The 17615-nt window shown below is 40.9% G+C and overlaps 1 protein-coding gene across 3 annotated transcripts in view; it reads right to left on the reverse strand.

Moving 5' to 3' along the window:
* EPHA3 (EPH receptor A3) overlaps positions 1 to 17615 on the reverse strand; it is a 311971-nt gene that overhangs the window by 101153 nt on the left and 193203 nt on the right. For all 3 annotated transcript variants that reach the window (XM_075118146.1, XM_075118145.1, XM_075118150.1), the window contains exons 4-5: positions 3366 to 3521; positions 2438 to 2773 (exon numbers count right to left, since the gene is read on the reverse strand). In XM_075118146.1, the coding sequence (XP_074974247.1) occupies positions 2438 to 2773; positions 3366 to 3521 (492 nt within the window). The remainder of the gene's footprint in view (positions 1 to 2437; positions 2774 to 3365; positions 3522 to 17615) is intronic.

Below are 17615 nucleotides of genomic sequence, written 5' to 3' on the forward strand. Positions count from 1 at the left end.
GTAGAAAAACATCCAAAAATAGTTAATAAATTTCAATTGGTATTCTAACAGTGCGATTAAAACTGCGATTAATTGCGATTATTTTTTTATCACGATTTATTTTTTTGAGTTAATTACATGAGTTAACTGTGATTAATCAACAGCCCTGATTTTTATAAATCTAAGTAAAGTAAGGAGACTAAAAATAAAATGAAATAAAAATGTAGTTACTTAATCATAAGGGCTTTTTAAAGCCATATTCTAGGGATAGTGCCTAGCTATTTGTGAAGCTGATAAAATATATGGTATACCTAAATTTGAGAGTGATCTTGAAGTCATACCTATCTCCTTTATACTAAGGGCCATATTTTGGCACAGACTGCATGGCCATGCAGGGGAGTAATGGGTCAAGTTAGCCCCATGTGCCTCTGTTCAGGGCACACATACTGTGAATAGAAGCACAGAGAGAACTGTAGCCTTTGAAGTGCCCTTAAATTCTCCCTGCACAGTGGCTACAAATGGGTGAGGAAAGAGCAGAGCAAAGGCACCGGTTAGCAGAACTGCTGGTATGCCGGGAAATGTATGCTACCCTGGGCATAGACTCAGCACAGCATTCTTCCCCGTTGCAGCAAGGTAGAAGCCAGACTGTGACTCTCATAGGCACAACCAACCTTCTGGTCTGGCTCCATTGGCAGCTGAACAATGTTATGTCCCTTGCTTATGGCAAAGCCACAAATTAATACTTAGTTATTAGATAAGCCATTCATTTTTTTGTCCTTGGGCCCCTGCAGACTTGCTTTTACCTATCTGCTCAAGTGTGATTATTCCTCTCATTTATGTGTTACTTGAACGAAAACAACTATGGTTTCTGAACCAAAGGAAACTGCAGTTACACAAAGTATCATAACTCATTGTCATTTTTGGTATTTGGTCAGGAAGGGAATGCTAGAGAAATCTTGCTCTCATGACTGCAATTCCTGCTAGAAGAAAGATGATTTAGATATCTATTTAAGGCCTAATTCTGCCAGCTTTTACTCACATAGTCCCATTCGTTTTTGTGTGCATACTTGTATATTAAGGCACTCCACACGAGCAGGGGATGGCAAAATCAATACAGTGGTCATTTCTGGCACTTATGTAGAGTCAGAGAAACTCTTGGCTGTTCCCCCAAATGAACAAATTGCTTAAGAAACGTCACAACATATTGCATTGCACACAACAAATCACTGCTGCCACATGTTGGGAATCACGTCTGACAAAACACAGGCAAAAACAACCCAATGGATCTTGCATCATGCCATAAAGGCTACCAACTTTGGGTCTTGGTGGACTACCAAAGGAAGCAAGTTCCAAAAGCTGGAGTCCTCTACTGAGAAAGCCCTGTCACTGGTCCTGGAGAGTTCATTCCCAGGAACTGTGAACAAGAACATTCTCCAGCTGATTTTTAACTAGTGCCATGGAGCACAGGATGAAAGAGAAGAATCTCCAATATACAGCAACAACAACAATAACAACGAAATAGAAGAAAAGGGGCTCTCCTTGAATATGGGAATGGAAGACCCACCCCAACAAATGATTGGACATTTTAGGAAATAGGAAAAATGAAGGCTATTTTTGTAAGACAACACTGGAGAGCAGACATTCCACAAACACACATGCTTTCTGCCAGAAACTTCCTGATGATTTATTGCCCAAAATAGAACTACAAAGAGCTAGGGGGAATCTAGTCTTCCCTTTATCAGCAAATATTACCCCAATTTTGGGACCACTAAAGGAAGCTACACAGCTCCCTCAGATCTGTTACATAAATGAAATTTTGAAAAACGAGAAGCAAATAGTAGAAATGAATGAAGCGTTGATCCTATATTGTGACCTCTGCAGGCAGACTTCTGTGTTCATGCAGAACCTCAGTGATTGTAATAGGGCTGCAATGAAGCCCAGCAGTCCACCTGTGCACTAGCAAATACAGGATCAGGGCCTAATTAAGGATTCATATTCACATCCCTGTAATGCGGGCAGTAGTCTGGACTTGGATGAAAAATTAAATGTGCTAAGGAAAAAGAAAAGTACAGTGTTTTAAATCCCTACAATTTAAAACTTAGCTTTTTATGTGCCTAACATCAAAGCATTTTTCACTTCTATTTAATCAAATTTTATCACTATGATTACTACAGTAATTTACGTTGGAGATTAATGAAATTTGTATTTTATTAAAATCTGGTTTTATTAATAAAACACATTCCAGCGAGGGTGTCATTAGAGACTACTGACTAGAGGCTGGAAGACCCTTTGACAGCTTCGATTTTCACTGGTGTAATCAGGAACAACTTCACTGAAGCCTACTGTTACATCAGTGTGTCAACATTCATAGCACATGTGAAATAGGAACGGGTGATGGGACTACCCAGTCCTTGGTATTTTAAATACTAGAGAGGAAGACCAATACAATCACACTCACCAGCCTGATTAGTTGTGATGCTGACTGCGGCAAATTGCCTTGAGAACGTACTCAAGTCGGACACCCCATTGACTGCATCAATCTCAAATGTGTAGTTGGTGTGTGCCAGGAGGTCTACTACGGTCACTGTGGTGTTGGTGAGTCCAATCTGACGGGGTAAGAAGCGCACGTTGGCGCTACACGGTTCACACAACTTGATGTTCCCCCCACATTTTTTGCAAATGATGTTGAAGGTGACATCTTTCCGGCCTCCTGCATCAAGGGGCCAGCTCCAGTCTAGGATAACCGATGTTTCATTGATATTAGAGATAACGTTTCTTGGTGCAGATGGAGGTCCTACAAAGGTAAAAATATCCTATTAATCTCCCTTTTGGTTATCTGGTGCTTTTCCACAAGAGCAACAGGACACACAAATATGGAACCGACCACAGCAAATAACCATATTGTCTTTATTCTTCGCCTCATGGTCCTCCTGAGATGTTCCCCTGGATTATAGACTCACACAATTGAGGATTGTTAACTATCTTCAAGACATGACTCAAGCTGGAAGATGCTTTTGCAGAAACATAGAAAACAATTTACTGCGAACTACAATACCCATTTGATACACTGTTCTGAAAACACTGGTATTAGTTTTAAACATCTCACTCCCTTTTTCCTATTCAATTTGACAGATAACAGCACAGAGGAATTGAAAATAGAGATATATAAATCCATTCCTATAAGCTCTGATAGCCTGTCTAATATAAAACAGGACCTGAAACAAGAGAGATGAGGAGATTTTGTTTGGAAATTGAATTTACTCTGTATTTGAGAAACAAGGTGCTGAGACAAATCTGGAGAAGAATCTTTGTACACAGCTAAAGAACTTAAATGGGGCAGAGGACAAAAGACAATCACAGCCCCAAGCCATCATAATACTACTCACTGGTGCAAGCCATGGATGGAGGGTCTCTCTCAGATCGAAAGTAATTCTTCTCACACCTGCAGTTCACAGAACCATCTTCGTAGGTAGAGCTGTGAGGTGGGCATTTGGCACACTTCACATTACCAGCAAAGGCCTTGTAGAACCCAGGTCGGCACGCTGCAAAACAATGAAATAATTTTAAATTTCATGGGTGCCTGGCTCATTGTAACATTCTGCCTTTATCATCATTTTGGCATCTGTTCATACATACATTGCATTTTTCTATGTGTTTATCATCCATAAAATATGTACTTTCTTACAATGAGGGAGCTGATGGCAATAGCCCTCTTGCTACATAGGAGTTCTTTATGCAAAAACTTAGCTTTATCTCTCATTTTGTGTGTCTCACATAACACTGTACTCCACAACAGGAGGAAGCAGTTTCTACTTTTCATTATCAAAGCTTTACTCCCACCGCATCCTGGTTAATTTAGAAAACTGGCCCTGTCATGCAAAGAGGCTTACCGTCACTCTCTTGCCAAGGTTTGCTTATGGAAGCAGCACAACTGTAACCTATGTTTGTTCCATTGAGCATGACTAAGCAGGCCAAAACCAGAAAATAACCTGCATGGTGACAGAACATTTTCATTTCTGAAAGACTAAGCCAGGCTCGATGAACTGGCTCGGGTATCGAGTAAAGATCAGGAACTCTCACCAAGTGTACTACAACACATTAAAACACAGTCCTCTAGAAGTGGTGCCAGAGCCTATATGAACTGCATCTGACAAACTCTAGGTGTTGTTTCATTAACATTCACACACGCCCCCAATTTCCCTCTTGTTGCATTTGAGATTGATTCAGTGCCATACTCGCCTCAGAAGGAAAAAGGCCTTTTTTAAAAAAACATCACAGAGATGTGAACAATTAAGTACACAAGAACCTTTTACAAAATCCCCAACCAGCAAAATAATGCTGTTGATTTCTCTCTGTCAAGATGACCTCGCTATTATCCCAGAATAAAATCCACAGATAAGCACCAAACTCTCCCGCTCATCTATAAAAGAAACATGTACATCTCTATCTAAGAAATGCACCTTCTCCAAATCAGGTTTAGCAAATACTGCTGTCTTGCTGAAATTCTGCCATTCTACACAGACATACATCCATTAAACGGTGGTATGCAATAATAGCAGCACCAACAGATAACATAGCAAAGTTAATGTCTTTGAACATGTTAGCTTTACCGTTTATTTTTTCCTATAATGGTCTGCATTAATACTATCCAATGCACAGACTTTATGGGAAACTCCCCAGTATCTTCTAAATGGCATATGTGACAAAAGAAAGATATTCAAAAGCATTATTTTCGACACAAAGAGGATACTTTTTCTTTCTGGGGCCAGAGCTCCTTCCCACCCTGTAAAAGTGTCTCTTGGGAGTGTGTCCATAGCTGGGTTCAGGCCCCTTTGCCATGCCCAGTTATCACCATGGGGTCAGCTCAGTTCAAGTCCCAGTCCCTAAGTCTTTGTAGTGGGCCCCACCCTTGCAGGCCTGCTTCATTTATTATGAGTGGGGAAAAGCATGTTAATAAGAAAAGAACCAGTTTGAGAAATATGACACGTTCCACAAGAAGTTCTCCCCATCTCAGCCACCCTTTAACTCTCTACGAACCTTACACATAAAGCCTGACTGGATGCAGCTGCCATATCTTAGCCATTAACATGTCCCAGAAAGAGACCCCAGATTTGAAAGATCTTTCCTGTTAGCCTTATGAAATGATCCCGTGTTTAATCTATGAGGTGGAGGCCACCAGGCCATTAATGAAAACAAATCTGGCAAGAATGACTTTGCAGGCAAAATTCACATGGCCTAGTACCAATAACTGTATCTGCATAAACTTACATGATTTCCTCCCTAGGGCCATGGCTTCTCGTGCCACCTCTGGTTAAGATTTTGGAGGTATGTGGGGTTTGAGGTTTTGTTTTGTTTGTTTGTAAACAGGAGTCAATCCTCAGTCCCCTCCCAATAAAGCTGAATGGACAAAAATATCAGAGCCATGGTGAGTCACTGTATTTTAATTCCTGTGACCAGACGACCACCACATTATCCTATTTCTTGGAATAGAAAATCATCAGCTGAGCGCTAAGAAAAAATTCCAATCAATGAAGACCTGATATCAGTGCAGACTTTAGATGTGATAGTTAGGGTAATTACTTCAAACTATGAACTCACACTACGTTTGAATGGATGTATGTACAGTGCATGTCCACCAAAAACTCTTTCTTCAAATGCAACTCTAGTTATCTAGTTCAAATGGTTTCACATAAAATCATTTACTTGGATTGGACAACCATATATAAATAAAATTATATATTATTTTAAAATAAAGCTGCAAGGTCTTCCCTTGCAGTGATACAAGGGTTAATAACCTAAAACAGAAGTCCATATCATGATGTCATCCCTTCCATAAGACATAGCAACAATTGCTTTTTAAAATTATTTTATTTACAACACTGGTATCATCAATAATGTGATTACAAGCAACTGCTGGGGGTAGAAGTTACAATATGAGAAATTTTATTACAGGCATTTCCAAAGCACATACCACCATCATATCTAAACCATTGTTCATTTGTCATTGGTACATAAACTTGTGGGAGAGATAAGTATATTGTTCAGTTGGAATGGAGAGGGATGGAGGAGAACGAGGAGCAGAGCTGCTTTGTCACAATGTTTCTCCCTTTTGACCCCTCTGGGGAAGGCCCATAGACCTCATTTAAGAAAAAAAAGAGAAAAAAAGAAGCAGGATAATGCAGGGAGCATCTTAATAAGCCTAGATTAGGCTTTTTTCTTTTCTTCAGGGGAAGGAACTTCATTGTCTTCATCCTTTCTGTGGTGCTTTGCTATCACACTATGAAGTCAGCAGTCAGAAGGGAAATGAGCTGGTTAGACCCCTGCTGTCCCAGAATGCCCTGGTGGGAGGATTCCGATTCGTTTCTTCCCCTCAGGCTGTCTTGCACTTTCTGTCCTTGTCTGTCAGACCAATTTCAGATAATTCAGTGTTCTACAACCCGAAGGAGAAGAAACGCAATTATACTAAAAATTAAAACCTGGAAAGAGGGTGGGACTAAGGGGGAATCACACCATTTTTTGTATATTTTTTTTATCAGTTATTTTTGACATACAAGAGAGAAAAGTGAAATCCCTCATTTCAAGAGAGATTACTTTTCTGATGTAAGTAGGATTGGATTTCTTTGGTTGAGGGAGCAGAGTTTGGCTCTTCGGGATGAACAGCACTGCATGGTTTCAGGCAGGTAGAAAATAAACACAATGGCACATTCATCTTCACAATACAGTATTTTTTAGTTTCAACAGAGACCCAGCTGTGAGCAGCATTTGCATTTATTTAAAATATCCTTCTACAGTTAATGTTTGCTCCTCATTGCCTCTCTCTCCACTTCCACATTCACTTTAAATTAGAGGTAAGAAGTACATTATCCTTCTCTTTGGTTGCTTAAACCCCCATTAGCTAAAGCTTTACCAGGGGAAAAAAAGGGAGATTGGCCAACCCTGAGGGATTGGGCCAGTGTCCTGGATTAAATGGATGCTGTGCCTGAGAAAATGGAGTGTTTCTAACCACTGGGGAAAGTGACTGGGTCAAGGCATAGCCAGGCCCTGGTTCCATGTGAACCCACAGACATTCTGGGTGTGGTGTTGTCTCATCTAGTGGCACTGAGACCACTGAGAGAGAGAGAGAGAGTGTGTGTGTGTGTGTTAAATGAGTCTGCTCTACAGCCTTAGCTAACAGCCAGCTGGCTTTTAGCTCATGCAGTAGAGGCTCATGCACTAAGCTCCAGAGGTCCCCAGTTCAATCCTGCCTGCTGACGACCGGGGTCTATCAGCATTATACATGCACTTCCATCTACTTTCTCAGCTGGCTTTCCTCTCTTTCCTGCCAGGTCCTGCTTCCTTGCTTGCAAAGGGAGGCAGCAGGAGGTGCAGCATGTACAGCAGCAGCAGAGGTTGGAATTAGGTCTTCCTTGTATGGATCCCAGAAGGACTCCATCACCATTAGCCCATAATGGAAGACTCCTCTGAAGTATATGGAAACACTGCAGCCCACTTCAGCCCCACTGCAAGACTGTAACAGTGAGGAAGGAAATGTGCCATCCCTTCACAGTAACATGAATTCTTCCCATGCTTCACAGGTAGTAATAACTATACCATATCAACTTGGAAGCTCTGAAGTAGAAACTAATGCAAGAGGAAGTAAATGCATTGAGTTAGGTCGAAAAAAGGTCTGAACACATTGCAACTGAGTAAAGCAAGTTTTGTAAATGATTAAGTATGTGGTAACTGTACGCTGAGATTATCAGAAGGAACCCAGAAAATTAGGTGGCCAACACCCACTGACGTACAATGGTAGCGGAGCATCTAACTCCCTTAGGCCCCTTTGACAATACACTAAAACATTATTTAAAAATTCCTCAAACGAGACTCTGATCTCTTATCTCAGCGTAAAGCCACTGACTTTACTCCTCATATACTCCCATCAAACAAGAGTATTTTCAGGACTAAAGTCCTGTCATATTACCAGATAGTAATTGAGTTCCTTAAGCCGTAACTATTGGGTCTGACAGAGAATGGGGAAAGTTAACTTAGTGAAAGTAAAACAGATGTATTTAGCAATCCATGATAGTTACTGCTAAAAGAAATGAGACAGTCTTCAACTGCAAAGTGAATTTTGCCTCAGTTTGACTTATGTGTTTGACTTTCAGAGGAACACAGGATCCTAATTAAGGGTTAAATGGATCATTTCAATCTGAATTAATTTTAAATTAAAATATAAAGCTGTTGGTAAATAAGGGCCTTTTAGTATTCAGCCCTTCAGCCCCTTATACACAGAGCAATATCACCAATTCCCAGCCATAAACACGAGCTAATGACCTGAACCAGCACTGACTAAACAGATGATTTCCAGGCCCTGCTATTCCAGGCCTGACAGGGCCCATTTGCCTATACAAGGTCAAAGCAACTGTTTATATGCAAAATGAACTGCACTCCACAATCCTACAGGAACTTCATTCTTTGCACTCTGAATAGAGGTAAAATGCTTTGAGGCAAGGCTGAAGTATTTCAATGCATTGGAAGTGGATATATGCAGTCATTAAACACTACGTGCAATGGGCAGCATTTATAAAGTGATCAAGTGTTTCCTTTATTTGTTCCTCGAGAGCTCAATAAAAAAGCCTGAGGGCACAATGCCTCTATGGAATTAAAACTCAATGTTTAGAAAATAAGGGGATTCAATCATAAACTGGTACGGCTCAGATACCTTAACAACATTCCCCTCCACCTGCCCCCCCCCCCACATGCTTTAACAAGGCAGGTGTCAGTAGCTCTGGAATATATTTCAATCTCCTTCCTCCACAAAGAGAATGCTAATGCACCCCCACCCCCAGAGCAGATTGTGTTATGGAAGCCTTTCAAACCACTCCAGCTTTCATCAGCAGAAACTAGCAGCAGTGGAGGTTCTTACTCCAGACCTGCAGCTTGCTGTGGAGCGAATGCTAGAGAACATTTCACCTTAACTCAGCGGTAAATCTTAAACTTTTGGAATGTTCTTCTAATCCTTCGAAAATCATCTGTGCAGCTCTCTTGCACAATATGTATATTAATCTCACGCTCCATAGATGACACAATGCTGGCGAGGGCACCGCATTTGCCATCGGAAAGAAAATCGCACAAAAAATGAGATGCGACACAGTTCTCAGGATGTGATCATGAATGGCACAACACACCAGTATGTGATTAATCTCATAACGTGCCCACATACATTTTATTTTAATTATGTTAGGCATTTCCTCCCCCTTCTCTGTTATTTCTGTCTTTTGATAAAGAAGAGATTAAATCAGATATCAAGTATAAATGAAGATGATCTCAGCACTGTGCATTTCACGCTGGTGATGTCACGCAATTACAGTCACTTGGGAAATACAGAGGCAAAATATTAAAACAATGCAAAGGCTCTGGCTCGAACAAAGAGCAGAAAATTCAAAGTGAACATACAGATCCTGGCTTTAGTCATCCTGCTATGCATTCCTGCTGCAGGTCATGCGCTATATTGACAGAATGGTGAAAATGGCTGGGTTTTTCTCCCATTCTACTTGGCATCCCTCACAGCCGAAAATAGGGCATTATAATGTAGATTTCCTGGCCTATAACTACACTTCACAGAGTACTGAGCGGGCAGTGTGGTGGGAGCACCCCCCGCCCCAGTGTGCCAGGCGTGCGGCATGGCCAAAGCACCCCCAGCCGCAGCCCCGGAGGTGGCCAGAGTGCTCCTTACCACAGCGCTGGGCAGGCGGCATAGTCCCAGTGCCCCCAACCCCAGCATCAGGCTGATGGTGCAGCATGGCCCCGGCGCCCCCAGCCTTGTGAGCCCTGGTTCCAGCCTGCCTGTCCCAGCCTCTCCACCATGGAAGAATGGGAAGGGAACTAGAAGCAGGCAGGTGGTGGTCTGGGAGCAGAGTGTGGGTCTGGCCACACCAGGCTGTTTGGGGAGGGACAGCTTTCCCTGGCCTATGCTACCTGCCGCCCATGTGACAGATCTAAAAGAATCACTACAGATATTTATCTTTGTCCATTGCAAAAAGGAAATAATCAACTAACACAGCTCGCGCAATTTCTGTCCCTTACCCAGACCTCTAATTTTATTGACTGGGGTCAGGAAACCTAAGGACACAGGAAATTATCAGAGTTACCCTGCCAATAACCTTCTCCAAAAATCGGAGACTGGCTACTAGCGGATAGTTAGCCAGCCACAGTGTTTGTATCTAGAGTTTGTTTCTGGAGCATGGGCCTCACAATGGCTTCTTTAAAAGCCACTGGGCACCCTCCTCCTACTAGCCCCTTAAGGAAGCTTTCATATCTCAACCAACAATGGACCTATTACTTCATTGCTGGCCTTCAACAACCAGAAAGGTCAAGAGTCCAGCTCACAAGTTATAGCACAAAGCTGTTCCAGCACCTCCGTAACTTCAGAGAGAGACACAAACACAAGCAGATTGTTCTGTTTCCCCAGTATTAGATGGGTCAATCTGAATCCAATCAATTTTGCCTGCAAAGTAAAGAGAAAATTCTCCACAGAGAGAAAATCTCAAATCCGAAACCCAGCAGAGGGAGCGACATAGTCAACCTTAAAAAAAAAAATCTGTATGCTTCAGTGACTAACACCAGATCTGGAGCATGCCCAGCCTTATGAATGGAGTCAAAGTGAATATTCCATTGGTTGTAGTGACAGCCAAGGAACCCAAAGATCTAGAGAAATCATCAGCTGCTGTACTGGACAGTGAAACCACAAAACACTTTTTGCCTAGGTGACTCCAATTCCACTGTAGTGAGGAATCTGATCAGCTCAAAGAGTATCTCTGCAATGAAGCAATGACCTATGTGCCAATATTAACCCTACTCTCTTTCCTTGAGCACCCCAGCCTGGAAACCATAGTATTTCTGGCTGAACTGAGGTTGAGAAAGTTCCATGAGTTCACTTCCCCATGTAACGGGAGGTATAGCACAGTCCTTACAGCATTGTGTAAATACAGATTTTGGAACCCTTCAAAATATTAGATCCTGTTTCCTAATTATTTCCCTTTTTTATTTACTTCCCAATTTTATAATGCATTTTTTTCAACATGTGGTGCAAATAGCTTGTAGAATTTCAGTTTATGACAAAGCAGGCTGGTTCTATAGGCTTTCTACAGACTCATCACTTTAGTATCTTTTTCCTTTTTTCAGGAAATACGAATCTGGGGATGCTTCTTATTTTTATTTTTTAGAGGAGGTTAAAGGTGGGCCCGATCCTGCATTCCTTGCGTATGGGTGCTACAGTGGCATAGCTATGGCACTGTACCTGTGCTGCTGTGATGCCATTTTGTAGACACACCCTTCAGTAATGGAAGGGGTTCTTCTGTTACGGTGCTCACCGCTGAGCACCATACCTATGTCGACCTATGTTTCAAGTACAGACTGGGCCTTCGCGTAATAATGCAAGATGAGGTGCTTCATGATGTCAAAACCAATTTTCTTCAAATTCTGTAACAAATTAAAACCTTTTTTTGGTCAGGAACTTGGTAAGGCAACTTTCCAACCACAGCACACTTTTTTTTATGGATGAGCTGGTTATACAGAAGTCAGGGAATTTACAGTAGGAATGACAGAATCTTAGTTGCTGAAGGGTGAACTTCATCACTATCGATAGTGCAAGGATTCAGTGCAGCGTGACATTGCAATGCCTCTAGAAGAATAACCTTTAGAATGAGCACTTTTCATATTTTACATTTGAAAGCCGCTGTTAGTGCGGAAAACATATTCCATAGCATTTAATCTTACCCATGAGTAAACCTCTGCCATTTACTTCCCACTTCATATTTTACAGTGATCTGTGACCTTAACATATTTTAATCAGATGCCTTTTAAATTGGCTTTACTCCCAGGTCAAGTTATTCAACAGAAACAATTCCTACCCTTTGTTTAATAACTGTTACTGGCAGACATATTAATTATATGTACATAAGAGATAGCTTTCTCCTGAGGGAATAACACTGTACTTTTCAACTGTAGTCTGTAATAGCTTCCCATTATCCTTTGCAGGCTTCTGTATCTTTTTTTTATGAAGTACATTATAACAATGATTGCAAGTAGCAACATAGTTAAAAGGCACACTGTCAAAGATGGTAGGTTTAAAACTTAGCTAGACTGGAAAAAGTTATTTTGTTTGCAGGCACACATACAAATGCCTCACACCGTAAGGGTGGTTACATTTCAACCCACTTGCAGCCACTGTTTTCAAAAATATATAAATGTTTCAGTAGGAGGAGGACAATGACAAACTACAAAACTGATTCAGAAAAACAGTTAGGCATGTGCTTAATTCCATTCCTATTCAAGAATGCACTTAAGCACACATTTCGAAGTCACTGACTTCAGTGGAACTTACTTGCTTCAAGGCTCTTCCTGAATAGGGATGCTTTCCTGAATCAGGGCCTGTGTGCTACACAGTAGGTCAAATTGTGAACTTGTCAATCTTAGAATCTCTCACTCTCTGCTAGTGGAACACAAAATGCGACTTCCCAGTCCAAGTGACATTGAAAATAATCACTGTGGACTTGAATGGGCAGAACTAATCACACATACATACACACATTTGGGAGTTCTAGATGCTTTTTTGGCAATCAATAAAAGTCAAGAGTTTCATTTAAAAAAAAGTAAATTACAGGGTACAGCTACTTTAGGAGGTACAGGTGTGATTATCATATACACATACTTGTGCTAGCTTTCATTGAGCTAATCTGCTAACAACAGTACTGTAGCTATGCCGCATGGGCAGCAGCAAATGGCATCATGGACTAGCGCTCTCCTCCCCCAAGTACTAATCTGCCTGAATCCCATGGGTGTGTACATATGCAGCCCAGCTAGCCTCTGCCTCCGCTCTCTACTGCTCGTGCTATCCTGGCTATGCTACCATTTTTAACACACTAGCTCAATGAGAGCTAGCGCGAGTATGTCTGTGCGACCTGAATAATCACACCCCTACCTCCTAGTGCGGACAGACCCTACAATTCCTGGAAGGCAAACTAATGACGCAATCTTAACAGCTTCACAGAATATGTGTTTTAAAAAAAAAACCTTTTGTATAAGTGTGCGGTACATGTATGCACCATAAGGACTCCAAGTGAGTGAGATAAGAAGGTGTTGTTGTGAATCAACCTTTCTGCAGCCTCCCATGTGTGTGGCAGAGCTTTTAGAACAGGTCTTGCCTGTGAGTCACTATTAACCTCACTGGTGTGAGGACACCCGCTGCTGAGTGCGAACACAGGGAAACGTAGCTCAAGCTCCGTGGAACATGTAGGCTGTTCATTAAAACAGTCTCTCAGCTATTTTCTCTCTCTGAGAAGAGAAGTCAAAATGGCACGTGCCCATCCTCCTGGGACAGATTTAGCCAGTCAGTGAAAAACACATTTCATCATTGTGTGACTAACGTGATCTATCAGGAACAGCTCAAAAGAGTCATGGAAAAATTTGACACTGAACATTCAGTATAGTTTGCTGGCAAAAATATGGACACACTTTTTTTTTATTAAAGAACACAGCATTTTTATAAAATAGCCATGTTTCTACTGAAGTGCAAAACAAGTTGGGTGAGGTAATATATTTTATTGGATCAACTTCTGTTGGTGGAAGAGACAAGCTTTTGAAGAAGCTGGTCCAATAAAATATATTGCCTTGACTACCTTGTTTTCTAGCAGAAGCAGGGCAATTTTATGAAAATTCACCTTGTCTCTCCTGGGACTAACACAGCACACTAAAAAGGTAGACCTTTTGACAGAATATTAATATTTCACCTAACACACGGTCTCACTAAAAACTATGTGTAATGGTGAAAATCTAATGGTCCCTAATGATTCTCAGTGAACAAAATTGGTGAATTTGGGATTTCTGATAAAAAGGCATTCTGATTCAGGGGTTTGGATGGCTCAGGGAATTAAAGACAGTCTCAATTACCCATATCATCTAACCATGAGAGGCATATATCATCTAACCATGCAGATCCAGGCCAGGTCAGTTGTGATTATTATTAACAATATTGTACTTATCATAGGAACACAGAAATTGCCTGATGGGATCAGACCTAAGGTACATCCAGTCCAGTATCGTTTCTCTGATAATAGCCAGCACCAGCTGCTTCAGAGGAAGGAGGAAGAACCAGGCAGTAGCAGATGTGGGATATTCTGCCCCCATATTAGGTCTCATCCTTATTTCCAATCGTTAGAGACTGGCTTACATCCTGAAGCATATGGCTTAATATCCCTTCCAAAAATATCATCATTATAACAACTCTGGATATTCTTGTTATCGCTATACATGTTTAATCTTTTTTGGATCTTGCTAAGTTCTTGGTCTGAACAACTACCTGTGGCAACAAGCTCCACAGTTTAAAAAATACCCATAAAGCAAAAGAGTATTTCCTTTCATCCGTTTAGATTTTACCACCTTTTAATTTTATTCACTGTTCCCTTGTTCTTGTTACAAGCGGGGAAGAATAGACACTCGCAGTCTACCCTCTCTAGATCATTCGTTATTTTATATATTTTTACTGTCTCCCCTCTTATTGGTCTCTTTTCTAAGGTAAACTGTCCCTAACTCTTCACTCTCATTTTATGAGAGTTCCTTCCTGCCCTTGATTAGTCTCACTCCCCTTTTCTGAACCCCTCTCTACTTCTGCAATAATGTTTTTGAGATGGGGCCCTCAGTATTACACAGTGTTCTGCGTGAGGCTGCGCCACTGATTTACATAAAGGCATAATATGTTCTGTATTACACCCCATTTAATTCCTTATGTATCCTAATATCTTCTTTGTATTTTGATCAGGGTTGCATGCTAAACAGATGTCTTTGCTAAGCTGTCCTCAATGACACCCAGGTCACTTTCTAACTTAACTGTGTCAGTTCAAGAACCTTGTAAGGTATAGGAGTAGTTTAAATTTCCCCTCCAGTATACATTACTTGGCATTTATTGACACTTAGCTTCATTCCAAAGCTTCCCACATACACTAATTGGAGGTAGGTGACCATTACTGTCCCCATTTTGAGATGGAGAAATCGAGACAGAATGGATAGGTGAGTTGCCCAAGGTAACACAGTGACAGGACCAGAAACCAAATCTTCTGAATCCCAGTCCTGCACTTTATCAAAAAGTGGTTTGGTGAGTTGGCTGGAGTTGAGGGGATCTCAGTCCAGCTCCCAGCTGACGTGGGAGCACTACTGCAATGAGCATGAATTAATATTTTTATTTGTAGCCTCAGCAGAGCTGTCAAGTTAACTGGAAAGGAAATTTAACAAATGTCTTGCCCCTTCAAGATATTCTTTTAGATCAGCTTTGAGGCACATTGATTGATCAGTGTTGCTTCTGCCCATGCTGAATCTGTTATTTTCATATCAATAGAGGGTTATTGGGGCTACTAATCTGGTAGTTTCAGTTTCTTGGGGCTACTAATCTGGTACCTAGAATTCTGAATGACATTTTATACTGCCTTGCTGCTATTTAATGTCTACCAGCCTTCATCTCTCTCAAAACTATTGCCCACCTCCATTGCTCAATATACTGTATCAAACTAAATAGATAATTCAGATTGAAAGAAACATTAAAAAGCCCTTGCCATTCTAACAAATCTTTAAAACAAACACACATACATGCAAGAGTAAATAGATATCATCCATGTTTTACTGTGTCCCCAAGGATTTGGAGTGGGGACAGAGATGTTTCAGTGATTACTTTTGAGAATAAGTTTCCTCTTTAAGCAAAGATGTTGTCTTCACAGTTCATCTCTCTTCTCCCAAGTCTTTATTTAATTGGCTGAATTTTCATTCTCCTGCTGGAACTAAAACTTGAAAATTAAACACCTCGGGCCTCTAGGGACAACTCTAGGCTGACAGTCTTCTGACCACAGCTGAAATGAAAAGCTCAAGGCCACTGAAAAGCTACCATACCACACAAGCATAATATTCAAGTATTTTAACCTTTATTTGGACTTCCCTGGCTTTTGTGGTTTGAAGACAAAATCTTGTAATTTCTTAACATGGGTTTTTGTGTGCATGAAAAATTCTCTAGCATTCCAAAGTATTTAATTCACAGACATTTATGTTTGTGTGCTGTAGCCCATAAAGCTACCTTTAGCATTTATTTTATCAGTAATGCAAGCAACCTACAGGCCTGTATGCTGTAAGACATAGGCTTTGGCAGTTAGCAGAAGTTTTGAGACCTATAGACTTTGGCACAGATAAATGGCCCAACGTCACCCCGAAGTTTTGAGGAGAGTGTTTAAGTGGGTACATAACACCAGGTAACCACAGGAATACAAACTAACACCAACTTTTGGATATTTTAGGATAGGAACATCTGCAGATGTCTGACCACAAGAATGCCCTGGCAATGAATTGACTTATATGACAATAAGTTGAGATCATTTACATACTAAGCTGTAGGAGAAAGGCACCCCAACATTAGTAGGGTGAGGAAATACAAATAAGGACGAGAGGATAAATCCCTCCACTGAATATACATTAGGCTTAGTGGTGTCAGCATAACATATTATAAAAGTTTTAGCCCAGCCTGTGTGCAGGAGGAAGGGAAGATGCAGTACTCGGGAGGTGCCAGGATGATGCCCACCAGTAATGGTGATAAGGAAGAAACTAGCTAACATTTCAGGTTGTTCTGTAAGGGATGGTGTGAGTATATGGCTGTTCAGATGTACATTTTGTATTATCTCACTCACCTAGCTGGGTTACAGTGTTTGTGACTTTGCTAACTGTATTAATAAAACTATTTCGACTACAGAAAGGTTCCTAAAGTGTGTTTGTTGCAAGTGTGCACATCATGGTTCCCCGCTGAACAGTAATTTTAATAATCCTGGGCTTAAACCTGGGACAAGAACCTATCAAACCTCAGAGTGACAACTGGGAATTCTTAAGTAATACATATAATTAATACACAATCCATAGACCAGGCAACACTACTCAGCAAAGAATGGTAGAAAAAGGTGGCAAAAAACAGTCTGGCCTCTTCACTCACTAGTTTATGACCTTGCACACCTTGAAGGCTTAACATTTCGTCTATCCTGCAGAAAAGGACACTGAAAAAACAAAACAAAACCTGACAGGAACTCAGTGCTCTTTAACAGCAGTTACTATATTGGCTGGGAAATCACCAGGAGGACAGAGGGAATATTGAGTTTTCATGATTATGTTCTATATATTTTTATTTTTTAGTCAATTATTAAGACCCATTTTCTCTGCACATACCGGGCCAAATTATCTCCAGATAGCGGTTTTCAACCCAGCTGGAGCTGAGCCAATTTACATGACCACAAAGCTTGTGCCATTTTTTAAAAAAGAGAATACATCTGACCAAAAGTAACAAAGTACTGTGAACTGTATGAGTTATTGGTTAAAGAATTGCCCTGGGAATCGTACACACCTTTAACAACCTGAAATGAAGTTACTGCTCAAATTTCAATACTGGGCAACCAGGGGCTATTTTGTTTGGTGAATCAGAAATTTCTCATGCTAGGAGACACTACAATAGTTCACAAAATATCCATTTTATTCCAAGTTCCACCTTTATGGTTTTGGGTTAGAACAAGCCTGAAATAAAACAAACCTCAAAGGGTGGGGGGAGCCTGTCTGAATCAAATAAAACAAAATCAGAAGTA

This window comes from Caretta caretta, chromosome 1 (genome assembly GCF_965140235.1).
Source record: "Caretta caretta isolate rCarCar2 chromosome 1, rCarCar1.hap1, whole genome shotgun sequence".
Taxonomy (NCBI): domain Eukaryota; kingdom Metazoa; phylum Chordata; order Testudines; family Cheloniidae; genus Caretta; species Caretta caretta.